The 16139-nt window shown below is 45.7% G+C and overlaps 1 protein-coding gene across 4 annotated transcripts in view; it reads left to right on the top strand.

The window, feature by feature from the left end:
• Positions 1-13508, top strand: part of AKAP8 (A-kinase anchoring protein 8) — a 28452-nt gene extending 14944 nt beyond the window's left edge. For 3 of the 4 annotated variants that reach the window (XM_024218901.2, XM_024218902.2, XM_024218900.2), the window contains 6 exons: positions 1636-1732; positions 2409-2550; positions 3679-3772; positions 5403-5533; positions 8613-8708; positions 12067-13508. In XM_024218901.2, the coding sequence (XP_024074669.2) occupies positions 1636-1732; positions 2409-2550; positions 3679-3772; positions 5403-5533; positions 8613-8708; positions 12067-12582 (1076 nt within the window). In that variant the 3' untranslated portion in view covers positions 12583-13508. Of the gene's footprint in view, positions 1-1635; positions 1733-2408; positions 2551-3678; positions 3773-5402; positions 5534-8612; positions 8709-10202; positions 10398-12066 lie in introns of all 4 variants that reach the window. The other variant, XR_002909160.2, reaches the window with a different exon arrangement.
• The last annotated feature ends 2631 nt before the right edge of the window (positions 13509-16139 follow it).

Raw genomic sequence — 16139 nt, 5'->3', positions numbered from 1 at the left:
TTGGCTTAACTCAGTAGCAGTTTTACTATTGACTTCAGTGAAAGCAGTTAGGCCAGTGCTGAGCAATTCAGAAAATTACACCCCTTGTCTGTATTTGTGGAAAGAATTTTAGCTAATAATATACTTGTCACAATTTTCACTTATGGCCTGCACTTTCACAATTCTGCACTTGGCAGTCCTAAGTTAGTCAATTCTAGACTCACCTTCTCTTATGCTTTCAGGATGTATATGAGTCTTTTTGAGATTCACAAGCCACTGCTTGTTTGAAATTATGATCTGCATAGTTGTGGGAATGTAGAAAGCAGCCAACAGTGTTTGTGGCTTATTAAATGTTGCAGCAAAGCAGACACTTGGAACAACATGGCTTTGCATGTTAGCTGCTATGCAGCACATGATTATTGGGGGGAGCCACACATTTTCTTTATGGGGAATTAGTGCTCTGCTCTAGCCACACATAGGACGTTCTCATGGCTGACGTTGGGATCTAGTTTGATGTTCGGATGTTTATCCAAACCTTCCTCTTTGATAACCAGATCCTGACCCACAGAGTGTCCCGTACCTTTGGTGTTACCACAGTACAGGCAGTGGGGGTAGGGTTGCTCTCTCTGCTGGGTTCTGGCTAGTTGCTCCATTCAAATCCTGTGTTCTCCCGGGCATTTGGAGACCTCGCAAAATACATGGCTGTGTATTGGCAAAGCCCTAGAACCATGCAGTTTGAAGACAGCAGGCTGTACAGCGAAGATAAAAAGCCGTGGATATCTAATTCAGTTTGAGACTTGGACTGAGGTTCTGTCCAATTCTCCCTTCCCTGACACTCACTTTGTTGTCCTGCTTGCAGGGGTCTTAAAACCCCAATTATTCCTTTTCTCATTAAGGATTTTGGAGAAGCAGCACTCCAGTGGCTTCAAAGCTCCTCTGAGAAACCAAACAGCAGTCATGTTTATCTGTGATAGACATTCTGGAATGGCATGTGAGGTGTTTTGAACCCTTTGGGGTGCTTTGCTAGCATCCTGAAAAATAGAAGGTGAAAAAAGTGAAAGGACAATACCCAATACAAAATGGAGTCTGTGCTTCAGTTCTCAGGTAAATGAGTCACTGTGAATGTGCATTGCCGGCACTATTCCACCCAAGGAAACCAAGGGTAGGAGGGAGGGACAGACACTAGTTATGCAGGGGAAGTTGGGTAAACGTGTGTCACCCAATGCAGCTACCCCAAGAGAGGGCCTTCACTGTCAATAGTAAGAGCTGGTTCCATTTGTGGTTGCTGTGTCTTCACTGAAACCAGCAACTTCTGAAGTTAAGTGATGGGAGTTCCCTTCTGGGCACCAAGAGTCAGGAGTGGGGTCTGTTACAATTGGTACCACTCGAGAACTGAGAACTCTTAATTTCAAGGATATTTAGGCTGGAAGCTGAGTGGTTTCCCAGAAACAAACACATGATAGAGAAGCGGCCTGAAAAAACAAATCAGACAGAGGAGCTGTCAGAGATTAGGAAGGATAGGGATTTCTTGAAGCCTAGCATGGGAGGGAAGCACAGTAGCTCACATCCTAATAAAACCCAAAGAATTAAATTTCTGCCAACTAAAAATGTTGACATTAGGTGTTATATAGAAACTTTAAATGTGATTCTCTGTAGCATCTGGAGATGGCGGTGATGATGATGATGATGAGGTGAAAAAGAAGAGGGAGAAACAGAGGAGAAGGGATAGAATGCGTGATCGTGCTATGGACAGGTAAGTGACTATAGAGGGAGCAATCAATAAATCAGTCTCCCAAGGGCAGTGCTATGATCATCATCCCTAACCCACCTGGCACAGAATTCTCTTTGGATCCCTGCAGGAGATCTGAACTCCCTCCTGTTCACACAACACAGATATAAGTTTCCGTTTGAAGCCGGCACAGTGGAATCAGCATTTCAATTCCAGCCAATCTACTCTTCTCTTCTCTTTGTGCTTTGTAACCCCCATGAAAGAAAGGGGAATGTAGGTATTGGCTAATAGTTCCAGTTGTAGAAGTAATTCATTATAACTCTTATGCTAAATACAGGGCATTGCCATTTTAAAAAGTAAGCATTCTAAAGACTAAATGACCGATTAAGATAACTTACCCATTCAGTACATATGTACAAATTAACAATAGTATTGTCAAATGAAAATTCATTTTGTATATTCCAACATTAGGCTTAACGCTGACTCCGTAAAATACATCTGTATTCTTTCAACATGCATGTACATGTACAAAGCAAAATTACACAATTTAGGACAGGAATATAATAGTACCGCATCAACTGAAACTGGAGAGGAAAGTTTGGTAAGCAGAAAATTCCTCAAATTGGAATTTTGTCAGGATGCTCTTGTGAAAAGTTTCACTGTATAAATAGATTATTGTGCCACACATTACTTTCTTCAGAATCCAGTTCGCCTGCTCTGTGTGTAAGTTCCGTAGCTTTGAAGATGAAGAAATTCAGAAACATCTGCAAAGCAAGTTTCACAAAGATACCCTGCGATACATTGGCACCAAACTCCCTGATAAAACAGTTGAATTCCTGCAGGTATGTGGACGGCTCAGCCTTTTTTTAACCCTTATTTAAAATTCCTAGAATGGTGTGGGAGACGGCATAGGATAATTGAGGAATTCTGTTACTGTCTGTCACATCTGCTGATTGGATTGCCCAGGGATTGGTAATGGGGTACAGAGCCCTCTGGCTCCTTTCCAGCTCATGCTAGCATTCACAAAGGCTTGGTCTACACTTACCCCCCAAGTCGAAGTAAGGTACGCAAATTCAGCTACGTGAATAACGTAGCTGAATTCGACATACCTTACTTCGAACTTACCGCGGTTCAGACGCGGTCCACACGTAGCAGGCAGGCTCCCCGTCGACTCCGCGGTACTCCTCTCGTTGAGCTAGAGTACCGCAGTCGACGGGGATCACTTCCTGGTTCGATTTATCGCGTCCAGACCAGACGCGATAAATCGAACTCGGAACTTCGATCCCCAGCCGCAGAACTAGCGCGGCAGTGTAAACCAGCCCTAAGAGTTATCAGTTGATGGCTCTTTACTGACTCATGTGAAATGTGGTGTTAAGTTTGTCTAGTTCCCAGTGGATCACCTATGCATGTCACACAAATAACACTCAGTTGGCACTGTTTAAGCCTCAAGTTAGCTGGCTCATCAGAGAAGCCAAGAAATGAATAAGCCATAGAGACTGACTCTCCCCTCCTCATAGCTCTAAAAGCATGTCTTTCAGGTGAGGTGTCAGGCAGCTTGTGCTTCTGCAGCCTATGTTGCCTCCTTCTCTAGATGATCGGTGTTTAAGTCTCCAGGCTGTCAATAGGCATCTTTCAGGAACACAAAGGTCACCTGAACGGTTTAAAGAGACAGTTACCACTGTCATGGCACTATTGACTACTGTAGCATGCTGAGATATATGGAGTGTGGCTCTGACTGAATAGATCTGTCTGAGCTCCTGAAGGTATAGGCAGGGTGGGGTGGGAGTGCTTGGCATGTCTCTTAATTATTTAGTTGTGCTCTCTTCCCCTCCCCATGGGTTTTCTTACAGAGCTCTCATTTCCCTTCTGAATGGCATGCTATAGATTTTGCTGCTTATTGATGCCATTGGCTTGTTCAAGTGGTGGAGAGTTTCATTCTCTCTTCTTCTCCCCCCTCCCACCGCCCCCAGGAGTATATTGTGAACAGGAATAAGAAAATTGAAAAGCGTCGTCAGGAGCTGACTGAAAAGGAGGGTACAAAGCAGAAACCAGACCCTTTCAAGGGTAAGTGATGTCTGTGTATGCCTGGAGACTATTTGTTTTGCAGTGGCACATAGGAGCACCAGTAATGAACCAGGACCACTTTGTGCAAGGTCCTGTACAAACACAGAACAAAAAGACAGTCCCTGCCCTATAGATTTTACAATCAAGCATTACTGAACAGGCAATACTTAATCAGTCAGCTCTTAATTAGGCCCAAGATGCCACAAACTATCCGACTTCCCTAGCAGAAAACGGTTATTACTCTATGATGTGGCTTAGATGATCCGTGGAAATCCAGTAGCCCTGGAGTGGCAAGTGCTGAAGGAAAAGGCTTGGCAGTGTGGATGCTGCTGGATGAGGGATGGAAAAAGGAGCCACATTTGCTTTTCCTTTCTCAGGCCAAACTTCTTATCTGAGAGGGCTGGGGTAAGACAGAAGTTAAACTTGCCACCCAGTTTAATCTTGCCATCTTATCCCAGTGACTGGGAGACCTGCTAAAGATGACTGCATTTTGAAAGTTAGAAAGAAAGTGAACAAGCGCCATTTTTAAAGGGCTAATGAGTCACTCTGTGCTCTATTCATTTTTGTAGGCAGTTGGAGTTTAGCCTTGCTTCCAGATGCTATATCACAGTACACATGAATGCCATGGCAGATTTTATAAAAATAAGAGGCCTCACTGTCAGGTGGGGAGAGACTGCAGATTCTGTGCATGGTTTAGTGAGAATCCACTGCAGTGTTACTGATGCTGAATTCTGTGGCCAGTGAAGATGTGTGGCAGTAGGAGATGGGAAAATGTTCAAAAGCAAAGGGTTTTATTGACTTTGTAAATAATCAGTTGAACAGAACAGATCCCATGTTCATTTTACTATTTAACTCCATTAAAAGCTGTTGGGTTGTTTTTTTCCTGTTTTGTTCTTGCCCCCATTTCTACAATAGCACATTGCCACAGAACCTACAAGGTCTTGCTTAGCACACAATTCCCAGCATGTTTTCCTACAGGCCAGGGTCTCTTGAGACACAGCCAGTTAATGAAAAGGCATTTGAACTAATGTAGGGAGCTTGGGTTCTGTGATACACTTGAATTAAGTTGTGCATTGGCCAACATTAAGCCAGCTAACAGGTTTTGCTGTTGGCCTCTGAAAATTGGGTAAAGGAAGAGTGAAATATTCAAAAATCTAGGAAATCATTTGTGCTGTCCTGCCTTTGAGTCTTTGCAAGAGTCTCATTGAAGCCACTTTTGAGGCAGGCTGGCCTTGTGGCGAAGGCGCTTACCTGGGACTGAGGAAATCTGGGTTCCATTCCCTGCTCTGCTTAGGGAAAGTCAGTGATTTTTGTGCTTGTGTCTGGCATTAGAAGTGGTGATATTTGTGATGTGCTCTGATACAACACGAATGGGGCATGTGTAAGAACCTAGATTGTTGAGATAAGTGGCTTCTCAGATCCTTAGAATGACATGCATGGATGGTTCTCAGAAAGCAAGGCAGAATTGAAAGGAGATGAGATACCGTCAAATTACCGTCAGTTACATCCCAGAGGGAGTTTTGTGATATTTATTTATGGGAGTGGTGAGAGGGTGTTGATGGGACACTCAGAACATTTTTCGAGGTAATAGCTACTCTGAATGTTAGTTAACCTGTCTGTGTCACCCCAGGTATCGGCCAGGAACACTTTTTCAAGAAGATCGAGGCAGCTCACTGTATGGCTTGTGACATGTTAATTCCTGCACAGAACCACCTCCTCCAAAGACACCTGAGGTCAGCAGACCACAACAGGAACCGCAGGGTAAGCAAGCATACTCACTTCTGGCCAACTACTCATTAGATAATTTAAAGTAACTTCATCTTTAACTCAGAGAACTGGCTGAATGGACAGGTAAAGGGCTGAGGGTTTCTGACCGCTGAGGGCTCTTGCATGGAGGAATGCTAACTTGCTTTCCACCTGCTAGAAACACTTCTCATCTTCTGGCTTATTGTTCCCAACCTGATGGAATGCAAAACCAACTAGTAACATTGTGGTCACTGGCGATTGTGGGAAGATGAAGGAACTGGCCCTGTGGATTTTGTTCTCCTGCAGGTATTGGCAAGTAGGTAGGTAGGTACGTATTAGCAGCTGAGCTGGAAGGGGTTGTAGTCCATGTTGGGAGTGAAAGAGAGATGAATAGAAGTGGTTACAAAGAAAGTGAGACCTGGTCTTGCCTTTTGTAATCTGCCATCCTATAGTATGTCAATGAATTTGAGAACCATGGAATCATTGATAGGAGCTGAAGTTTCCATATGCTGACTGTGATACATAGGGACCCAGACCCTTAAGGGCACATTTTTTATTGGGCCAGGAATTAGATTTTGGATGGAATTCATACATTTTAAGGCCAGAAGGCAGGATTGTGATCATCTAGTCTGACCTGCCTAACATAGGTTAGAGGACATCCCCCCACCCCAGTAATTTCTGTGAGGGTCTGGCTTTTCCTTCCTGTTCTCTTGGGATTAAACTGCTCTGACTCAGGAATGCTGTATAAATTACACACCAAGTGTTCTTTTTGAGGTTGCACTGTTTTATAATGCTGCTTAATAAAAAATTCAAAAGCCTCCCTTGTCAGAACACTTGAGGCAGGCACCATAATAATTCTAACAGAAGGCATAATGTTAGATGAGCATCTAAACCAGCATTGGCCACAGTGGAGCTTGGAGCTTTACAATATATCTTCCAGCAGTTCTTCATCTCAGTTCGAAATGGAGCAATGCATGATGAGTAAAGCTACAATTTAGTCATGGCAATCACGGATTCTGTGACTTTCTCAGACCTTTATGACTTCTTCGGTTGGGGCCGGGGCTATGCTCCCCCACCCTGCGGCAGGGGCTGCAGATGGGGCCAAGCATCCTGCCCCACCCCGCGGCAGGGGCTGTAGCCTGTGCCGAGCACCCGCCCCACATCTTGCGGCAAGGGCTGCTGCCCACCATGTGCCCCTGTCCCGCAGCGTCAACGGTTATTTTTAGTAAAAGTCACAGACAGGTCAGAGGCTCTGTGAATTTTTGTTTATTGCCCGTGACCTGTCCGTGACTTTTAGTAACTGTGACAAAATTGTAGCCTTAATGATGAGATCTATAGTCTTCAAAGACTGTTCTTTCATAAAAAGAGAGAGGCTGCAATCACTTCTCTCTATGCAAGTTAAATACAGCTCTTCAGCACCCAGCTTTTGTTGGTTCATTGTTCAGTTGGGGAAAATATGAGAGATTCCTTTGAAACCCTTCCAGAAGTGTTAAATGCCACTGGCATTTAATCATATCTGTCCATTATTCCTTTACTTCCTGCTCTTCACAGTTTGTTGCTACTGAGTATGGTTAAGCTTGGCAGAATTTGATTTTTATTTTTCTAATTTTGACAATTGATACTGATTTTTTTTAAAAAAATTTCCTAACAACAATTATTTTTATTTTTACAGTGGCTGGAAATTAAGGGGGGAGGGGGGGTTGGGCTCCCTGCATGTCTGAGAGGTCCAAGACACTGGGGTACAAGGTGCAGGGAGGCTGTGGTCCTGGCCCAGTCAGGGCTGCTGCAAGGAGGACAAGCCCTCAACCACTAGGTGCTGCTGAACTATTCCTGCCCAGGATAGTTTCCACAATCCCAATTGGTGGATGAGTGGGGCCGAGGCAGCACAGCTACAGAGGGCTCCCTGCACAGCTGCAGGGCTGGTGACACCCAATCCCTGCAGGCGCAAGGTCCAGAGAAGGCTGTGGTCTTGGGGGGGCAAAGCAGAGACCTCTGGCTAGGACTGTGATGAAGATGAGCCCCTGGCCATGGGGAGGCCATCCCACTACTATATGGCTCCATTCCTGGCAGGAAACATTCAGCAGCGGGTGGCCTTCCCCTTGTCAGGGGGTTTGTCGTTGTTCTTGCAGCCCTGGCTGTGGGGGGTCTCCGCTCATTCCACCAGGACCACAGCTTTCCCTGTATGTTGCACCTGCAGGGACCAGGGGTCGCTGTCCCTGTGGCCATGCAGGAAGCCCTCTGCAGCCCTGCTGTCACAGGAGTGAAGGAGCAGGGCTGCAGAGGGGGCTGTGCGCTGCTGCAGGGCTGGTGACACTCAGGCTCTACAGGGCAAGGTGTGGGGTGGATGCAATCCCACTGACTGTTTTCATCAGTTTCCTTGTGTCAGCTGAAATCAACATTTTCTGACATCTATCAGTGTAAAATCAAATCCTACCAAGCCTAAGTATGATGCACCTGCTCATTTGGTGCTAGCCAATCTGCTGGAGATCGCACACTGATATTTGTGCAGACAGCTTAATCTGTTGCCGAATAGCGTTCATTTTAAAGTCCTAAAACTTCGTTACATCTGATTTTACTGTAAGGTATTTGAGGGATATGCTCATGTCTGATTTGGGATCACCTCAATTTGGGAGCAGTTTCAGTCAGAATTAAGAGTCAAGGAATGAAGTCACTCATTGCTTGATGGTATTTGGATGTAAATGCATGCACAGCATAGCAGAGATTGTTTAGCTGTCTTATTTTCTGAAATAAACTTACTTTGGTAGTGAAAAGACCTAATAATCTGCTTCTTTAACTAGGGATTGCTACATTGCTCCTTCCGTGCCCAGCAGCCTTTGCATTTTGGTGACCATTGCAGTTGAGGGTCCTTAAATGGACTTTCCTTCAGGGCTTGTATTGCCAGATTGGGCATGCCCTTCCCCAAGGCCAAAACATGTACCCTATGCAGAGCAGCCACTGCAGAACAGGGCTGGAATCTGGAATTTCTCCTTGATAGCATAGCTGAGCAGGAAACTAACATCTTGTGTCTGGTCTCTGTTAAGCTCTTCCTTGACTTGACCCACAGAGTAACCCCAGTGTCCCGTTTCCTTTTCAGATGGCAGCCGAGCAGTTCAAGAAAACTAGTCTCCATGTTGCCAAGAGTGTCCTAAATAACAAGCACATTGTTAAAATGCTGGAAAAGTATCTCAAGGTGAGTGAGTAAGAAAGTCGCCAGCTAGTCTTGCTTTTCCACAGAGCAGTGGGGATACACGCTGACTTGGTCCTGAACACTGAACTGGTACAGAGCACAGAGCTGAGTATCACTGTGTGTGCTGCATGTTGGTCACAAAGCTTGCTTCTATATACAATGGGGAGAAGCATAGATACCACTCTGCTTTCTTATGCATAGGCTGAGCCTTGGGTCTGGGGTCTTTATTTTCTTTTTAGGCAGTTTATCACTTTTCATGTATTTTTAAAAATTTACATATTGTACCTTATTGCAGTCCCCGCGCATGTGGATTAGTTATGAAATCACCCAAACCAAAACATAATTAAAGGAACAAAATATCAAAAGGAATTTCAGTGCCCTAAAGTCAGCCCTCAGGCAGTGGCCTAAGGGGGCATTCACCCTGGTGCCAAAAGGAGGCACAAGGCATAGGTACCATCTAAGTCCCACAGGGTGTAAGTTGGACTGAAGTGGTGCTTAGGCTACCTGCCTGGGGTGAATTTCACCCTGCATGAACAGTTAGGCTCTGAAACTTTCCCAGCAGGTTAACAAACTCTAACAGACCAACAGGGGAATCAAATTCCAGAGTCGAAACACATTCCCTGTAGGCCCTATCCATGTCCCTCGAGATCAAAGCAGGGGAGTATCAGTGAGAGCACCCTAGCAGATCCTCACTGTCAGGATGGAGTATGAGGACAAAGGGCCACAACAGGTAGGGTTCTTAGGTCAAATCAGCACTTTGAATTGCATCCAGAAAGAAGCTGGAAGCCAGTGCAATCTTCAGAGTATGGGTGTAATATGCTCCATGCGGAAGCGCCGCTGAGTAAGCAGGCAGTTGCGTCCTGCACTGACATTTCCAAGTTGCCTTCAAGGGTATGCCCATTTAGAGCACATTGCAGTAATGCAATCTGGCGGTGGCATGGGCATGGGTAACTGGCGAGGTCCACATCTGAGAGGAAAGGTCGCAACCTCCTTGCCATGCGAAGATGAAAAGAAGCACTTTTGGCTACTGCTGGTACCTGGGAATCCAGGAGCAGCCAAGGATCCAACAGGACCCCTGATTTGCAAACTTGGCTAACAGGGCAGGCAAAACCCCTCAAATGGGGGGAGCAGCTGTTTCCCCTGTTCCACCGGCATCACTTTGGTCTTATCTGGATTGAGCCTCTGCCAACTAGCTCTCATCCAAGCCCCAGTCTCTGCTAGACACTAGCAAAACTGAGACTCCACCCTCTGGGTCCAGTGAAAGAGACTTTGAGCTGAGAGTTATCAGCACATTGATGGCACTGCAGCCCAGATAGCGAGGCTGTCTCCCCTAGCGGCCTCTCATACACGTTGAACAGGAGGGGTGACAATAAACCCTGCGGTACCCCACACGAGAGAGCCCTCGGGGCAGATGAGCAATTGCCCAGTGCTACCCTCTGGGATCTCTCAGAGGAAAGAACGGAACCACTCAAGTGCAACTCCGTCTACCCCTGCCAGGGTCCGCAGGCACATCAACAACACCTCATGATCAACGGTATCAAAGGCTGCCGGCAGATCTAAAAGAATCAGCATGGGCACCTGACCTTTGTCCATCAGCAGGAGGAGATCTTCGACCGATCCCAGCACGGTCTCCGTACCATACCCAGGTGCAAAACCAGACTGAAAGGGGTGAAGGAAATCTGAGGATTCCAGGTAATGCCAGAGCTGCCTCGCCAAAACCTTCTCAGCAACCTTCCCCAGGGAAGGCTGGAGACAGGGTGATAATTGCCAAGACTGTCAGCGTCAAGAGATGGTTTCTTGAACGTGGGCCTAATGATTCCTCCTCTGAGGGATGCTGGCACCTTGCCCTTACAAAGGGAGGCTGTGACAGTCTCCACCAATAGTGGACTCCATATTCCCCTGTAGATTTTACTGGCGATTATGGACATGGGTCCAGATCGCAGGGTATAGCCTGGAGTTCCTCCAGAACCTCAATAGATAAGATTGGCTGGCTGAAATCCAGCCAGAGAAGACGACATTATGTTTGTCCTCCACCTGCATGGATCTGCTCTTGTGGAGGCAGCCAGACTGGTCTGAATCTGATCATTCTGGTCCGTGAAGTAGAAAACTCCTCACAAGAAACACTTGACTGTTGCTAGGCAAAGATGGCCCAGTTTTACTAGGCTGTCTGTCACCCAGCACAGTTTCACTGGGCAGGATTTCACGGATACTGGTGGGGCAGGAAAACTCTCTCCTCGCCTCCATCACAACCATGACATGAGTTCAAAAGCTCTTAGTCACACTCGATTAGATTCCGGGCAAGATTTCTGCCACTGGCATGTTATCTTCCTCATTCACACTTCATCTGTTGCAGGTTGCCTGCATACCAAGGTGATCTGTGAGGAAGGGAAGGAGAGTTTAGGAGCCACCATACCATAATCCAGAACAAACCATGCAGGGGGTCCATCTGCTGGCTGTACAATAGTCTCCCTCAGATAACTCTGAAACCCAATCTAAGCCAAATAATAAAAATAGGTCCCCTGTCCCAACAGGAGTAGAAGTGAGCTCTGATCTCAGCCTTATTCAGGCTGAACGAGGCCAAAACCCTTAGGGCCTTGACCTCTTATGAAAAATGTGAATAACTCCTACTGAAATAACAAAACCTAATTAGTTATCACTTAGTGTGGGATGGAGAGAGCAGGAACCAATTCCTGAGACTACCAAGACGGTTTTCACTTGAAACCATTAGTTATACCAACACTTCAAAAAATACCTGGATTTCTTGGCTCCCAAAGATAGGGTGATATGAAAACTGTTACTTCAGTTGTTGATCTGCCTGAACCTCTCCCAGTGGGAGAGATTTCTCTCCCACTGGGTTGTATGCTCAAGTGGGACTGGACAGAAGGTGAAAAAATTGATATAATTGCTTTCTAGAAGATGAGTTCCTCCCACTTGAGATTGGACACCCCTGGTTTGCCTAGGTGTTGCGGCACACACAAGTCATAAGACTATACCCTCCCTCCCCTAGCCCCTGGGTGACGGCACCCTGAACGTGTTGCAATACATGAGAGTCGCATACAATTTCCATTCCTGCAAGGTAGAGGCTTTCCCAGCAATAAGTAACATTGCCTATTGATGTGGGGCTTTGAGAAACACTTTCCTGGGGTGCTTTTCATGATAAAAGTTGAGTGCACAGTTTTTATAGGAGCTTTGGGGCTGGACTTGATCAATTTTCACAGTTCTTTCCTGAAATTGAGGATCTGTCGTTTCCGCTTGATCTCCGTTGCAAACCTCTGAATTTCATATCTGAGGTTTTCTCTAGGAGAAACTTAAACCATACTACAGGCAAATGACTGCTGTCCTTTTCCCCTCTCTTTGTCAGGGCGATGATCCATTTACAGATGAAATTGTTGACCAGGATGTTGATGAAACTGAAGCCTTGGAAGGAGGTGATGGTGGTGGAGAAGGGGCTATTGAAAGTGCTACTGCAGAGATGAAAGAGGAAGGTACTGGGGATGCAGGTGAAGCCACAGAAGCCCCCGAAGCCACTAAAGCAGAAGGAGAAGAAATCGAAAAAGCCTCTGAGGAATTGCCTGAAAATGAGGAGTTGCCTAAAAATGAGGCAGAGCAGCAGCAGCCACCACCCCAGGAAGAAGCTGAGGTTGAGGCAGAGGCTGGAATAGAAGAAGCAGCAGAGGCAGCAGTGGTTGCAACAGAAGAACCATCCCCTCCTCAAGAAAATATAGGTGAGACAGTGGCTCCTGCAGGAGGGGAAGCTGAGGTACACCAGATTGAAAAGGAAGAGGAAAAACCAAGTGAGGTAACAGAGTCTGGAAACAGTGATGCAAAGGTAGAGGAGGAGGCACCACCTGTAGAAGTGGAGCTGCAGCAAGAATAACTCTGTGAATGTTTGTGTGAAGGTGACTTGTCCTGCACAATTGTATAATCCATTATTTTGATTTTTTTCCTGTCTTATTCAAATGCAGTACCTGAATGTGCATTGCCAGAAATACGGCTGGCTTTGTTTTTGTTTGAGGGGAGGGACCCAACTGTTCTGTTATGGGAGCAGTCTTGTGCTTAACTGTCTTGTTCTGTAGACTTGCTTAGTTCTGCTTTCTACATAATTTTTTAGGTTGAAGACTGCAGAAAGCTGTACATTCCCCAAGAAACACTTGAGGTGCATCATCTTTTTGAATTTTAGAATGGAAAGCAGGATTTGCAAAATAAAAACATGATGATTAGATTCTGACAGCTGTTTGGTTTTTAAGTGCAGCACTAAAGCAGTATGGTTTCTTTTGCAACAGAGACTTGGTCCTTTTACTAATTGGGAGCCAATAAATATCTTCAGCATTTTTTATCCCTACCTTTAGGGAATACTTTACCATTTTAAATACTCCCTAGAAAGGAGAGGATTTTTTGTCAAGAGATCCACTGGCTTCATCTGTCAAAACTCCAGTACTGCATGAGAATTAGGATACTTAGTTTTACAGTTTTTAAGCACCAAGTTGGTTTATGTCTAGAAATCAGGCCATTCTTTGTATAGTGCACTGATTTAGAGACCTACTTTGAGGGGGGGCAATTACACCTCCCTTGCAAACCATTTTTTCCTTCCTCCTAAATTTTAATAAGGTCACAATAGTCTCATTCACAGTATAAAACTGATTGCCAAATGCTGTCACAGGTTATTCAAACAGTACCAAGATCAGCAAACGATAGGAACTGCTGACTTGTTAAGTGTTATTATCTATGCTTGTGGTATAAAATGTTTAAGTCTGATATAGACCCGCTATCATTTTGAATAAACCCAGAGTTCTTGGTCTTAAAGTCTAAATAAACTTCTGAATCTGGAAAAAAAACCAACAACCACCTCTAATTGTAATTGAGCTGCCTATGAAATGTCTGCATTTTGAGCAATCGTTACATATTTGTAAAATGAGAACCACCAGCTCCATCTCTGGTCTTGGGTTCTGGGACGATATCACACGCTTTTTACCAAAGACTGAATGCAGGTGGTGCTTTTTTTAAAGATTCTCTCTTCCACAGTGCGTGGAAGGTTGGGAGGCTGCAGTAAGAATCACATCCATTTCTGCCTCCGATCCCTTGTACCAATACACTTTGATGTAACATTTGTACATGCAAAGGGAAAACCGAGGTATCAAACATGATTGTTTGCCTGGCTGAGGGTAGCTGAGATATTTGCCTGGAGTGGCAGCTAAGTTTTGTTATAAATAGCACTTTGTAACTGCTAAAATCCCTGGCACCAAAGATCTTGGTAACAACACATTGATCTGATTCTCAGGGCATCAAGAGGTTAAAGATGTTGCATACAAAGACCATTGGCAAGCCTTTTCCTGATAGTCATTGCCACACTTCATAGAAAATCCATCACTGTCTGCATATCCACATAGCACTTGGGTTTTCCAATCTCTTGTTGTGTTGGCTGAGCCCAAAATTTATAGTTCAAAGTACCAAATGGTGAAGGTCTTCTAGTTAAGGTTCAGTATGTTAGTGCTGATCATGTGCACACCCAAACCCAACTGATTTCTTATAGAACAACTCTAATGTGGACAAAGGAGAACAAACTCTATCTTGGAGGTTGAAATGGGGAAGAGTGAACAGTCTTGTTTGCAGATTCCCTTTCTACTTGTCCATAAACTTCTGCCAGCTGTGAGATTGTATCAGGATGCTGTGGAGGTGGGAGGGAGGCAGTGAGACTACATTACAGAGAGAAAAAAGAACACACGCGCTTGAACACTAGTGCAACTGGCTGGTACACCTAAACTAAAGAGGCTTTTCGGGGAAATCCAAGTCAGGTAGGTGGGAAATGCAACTTACAAATAGCAAGGTAGCTTGGTCTCCCCAGATGCAATATTTTTTGCACCACCTCTCCTGTCTTAGCTCTGTGTTGTGGCTGGGTAAGAAGATTTGCTTTCTCTTTGTTCTTGCCACACAAGAAAGGAAGCATTTTAGTTGCTAAACTAAATTAAAATGTAACTTTGAATTATTTTCAAAGCTATAAATATGGGAGACTTCCACGAACTGTATGAGATTATCTCAGGAAGTGTTGATTTCTTTGTTGCTAAGATCTGATCTTCAGTAATCACTACATTTCCTGGAATGCTAAGGCCTCTGTAGAACTGGGAGCAGCAAGGAGATTGCCTTGTGGGTCCTATAAAGCTGCAGCCTGGGCCTCTCCCTCTGCTTTTCCAATAACTGAACTGTGCCCATGCATAGTTAGTAAATTTCATGTACTGACAGTGTGCTGAATGCAAGATAGCTCCTGGGGAAGAGAAGGGCACAAAACAACACTGAATTAGACGAGAGAGGCTTTAGAGCAGGGATGTGCAAACTACAGCCCGCAGGCCAGATCTGGCCCAACAGCTGTTTTAATCCGGCCCTCGAGCTCCCGCTGGGGAGGGGGGTCTGGAGCTTGCCCCACTCCAGCCAGGGAGTAGGGTCAGGGGCTGCTTCACGCTGCTCCCAGAAGCAGCAGCATGTCCCCCCTCCAGCTCCTATGCGTAGGAGTAGCCAGGGGCTATGCATGCTGCCCCTGCCCCAAGCGCTGCCTCCACAGCTCTCCGTGGCCAGGAATCGCGGCCAATGGGAGCTGCAGGGGTGGTGCCTGCGGACAGGGCAGAGTGCAGCGGAGCTGCCTGGCCATGCCTCTGCATAGGAGCTGGAGGGGGGGACATGCTGCTGCTTCCAGGAGCCGCTTGAGGTAAGCGTCGCTTGGAGCCTCCACCCCTGAACATCACCCCCGCACCCATGTCCCAATCTCCTGCCCACACCCGGAGCCCCTCCTGCACTCCTGAACTCCTCATTTCTAGCCCCACCCTGGAGCCTGCACCCCCAGTCAGAGCCCTCATCCCCTCCTGCACCCCAGCCCCAATTTTGTGAGCTTTCATGGCCCACCATAGAATTTCTATACCCAAATGTGGCCCTTGGGCCAAAAAGTTTGCCCACCCCTGTTTTAGAGGAATGGGGATTGGTTGAATTTCTGTTTACTTGCCAGCCAGCAGATGCTAATACATCGATTGCTCTTATTTATGATAGAGAAGTTTATTTGGGAAGCTAGTTTTGAGTATCAAATGAGTACAATAATGTACATACAAGTAGTGCTTCAAGTGAGTGCAAATTTGCTGTACGCATCTGTGGGAGTAGGGTATTTACATCTCTTCTAGTACTGGTGTGATGTCTTGGGGATCATGCAGACCAATAAGGGATTCTGAAACTGCCTGCCTTGTAATCTTGGAGTGCATTTATCAGAATCTGATGCCGGTGGCCTATTTACAAGCAGAATGTCTCACCCTGGCTTTTACAAGCCTAGTTACTCCTTTCAGGGTGACACCAACAGCCCTTCCAGCACAGTCTCCTCAATTCCATCGTTCCCGAGTTCATAATTGCCCAGCTGTTGGACCATTCCCCTCTGGTTCATCACTGCTAAAGGAATGAAAT

The sequence above is a fragment of the Terrapene carolina genome, unplaced genomic scaffold (genome assembly GCF_002925995.2).
Source record: "Terrapene carolina triunguis isolate 2854851 unplaced genomic scaffold, T_m_triunguis-2.0 Scaffold746, whole genome shotgun sequence".
In the NCBI taxonomy this organism is placed as follows: domain Eukaryota; kingdom Metazoa; phylum Chordata; order Testudines; family Emydidae; genus Terrapene; species Terrapene triunguis.
This window is presented reverse-complemented; position numbering and strand designations above follow the sequence as displayed.